The sequence below is a fragment of the Vigna angularis genome, chromosome 6, assembly GCF_016808095.1.
Source record: "Vigna angularis cultivar LongXiaoDou No.4 chromosome 6, ASM1680809v1, whole genome shotgun sequence".
Classification (NCBI taxonomy): domain Eukaryota; kingdom Viridiplantae; phylum Streptophyta; class Magnoliopsida; order Fabales; family Fabaceae; genus Vigna; species Vigna angularis.
The window spans coordinates 21,404,698-21,405,974 of record NC_068975.1 but is presented as its reverse complement, the minus strand read 5'-3'; the positions used below and the strand labels follow the sequence as shown (position 1 = coordinate 21,405,974).

Here is a 1,277-nt window from a genome sequence, read left to right as displayed (position 1 = left end):
TATATAAAATTCGTATATAATATCTGTATATAATTTCATTTTTAAGATCTGTATATAATATCCGTATATAATATCCATGTTACATACGGATCAAAATTCGTATATAATTATCAGTAGATAATAATCATTTTTCTTGTAGTGTTGGAAGCCGAACGTGCCAACTCTGAATCGACCCAAAGACAACTGATGGAGATCATCGCAACCACGAGGAACACATCCGGAGCGTCCACTTCCAACGCTACTCATTAGATCGAGTGGAGCTTAGAGAGTTTCCTCCAACATCATCCAGCTAAGTTCAATGGGAAATGTCTACCTGATGAGACCGACCAATGGCTACGGGACATGGAACGAATCTATAATGCTAAGGGGTGTCCAGATGACAAGAGGCTGGCCTTTACAGAGTATTTGTTGACTGGGGAGGCTAGTCATTGGTGGACGATTATGAAGATGATTTTGGCGGACACCCATAGTCTCATCTCATGGGAAGTATTCAGAAGCAAGTTTTACGAAGAATACTTCCGAGATAGCGTTCGTTTTGCAAAGGAGGTGGAGTTTCTTCAGTTGGTGCAAGATGGGATGTCAGTGTCGGACTACACCAACAAATTCAAAAATTTAGTGAGATTTAACACTATGGAGACCAGTGAAGAATGTCAGTGTAGGAAGTTTGAAAATAGGCTGAGGAGTGAGTTGAAGCTGCTGATATCCAGCCTGTGTATTAGGTCTTTTCCTGCCATGGTTGAGAGAGCAAAAGTATTAGAGAAGAACGTTCAAGAGATGGAACAACAGAAGGCAATAAATAAGTAGACGTTGGCTTGAGTGGTGAAGTCGAGGACAAGTTGGAGCAACTCATTGCAATGGGGTCATTGGGAACATGCTCGTTGTGTCTCCTATGAACTTTATGCATCAAAATCAACATTGTTAATGAATATCTTTCTCAATCATATTTTTAGTATTTTAATTTAATATTGAACATCTATCTTTTTAATTTTTATATGAACAATTAAATATGTGATTTATATTAATATATTGAATAATGTAGTTTATTTTATATATAATATTTAGTTTTAGTTCATATTATTTCATTGTATGGTTAATAAAAGTAATTTGATTATAATCCCATTTTATCAGAATAAAAAACTAAAAGAAAATAATATGCATACATTTCCGACGGTTTTCGAGGAATCCCCGCTAATACCAGCGATTTTTCCAAAACCCTTGCAAATACTGGCGGTTTCTAAGGAACCTCGCTAATACCGACAGTTTTCCCCAAACCCTTG

General features: G+C 36.6%; 1 protein-coding gene across 1 annotated transcript; it reads left to right on the top strand.

Moving 5' to 3' along the window:
* Positions 1-342: 342 nt before the first annotated feature.
* LOC108341468 (uncharacterized) lies at positions 343-804 on the top strand. Its single transcript, XM_017579145.1, has one exon. It carries the CDS (start codon positions 343-345, stop codon positions 802-804), a length of 462 nt encoding a protein of 153 aa, XP_017434634.1.
* The last annotated feature ends 473 nt before the right edge of the window (positions 805-1,277 follow it).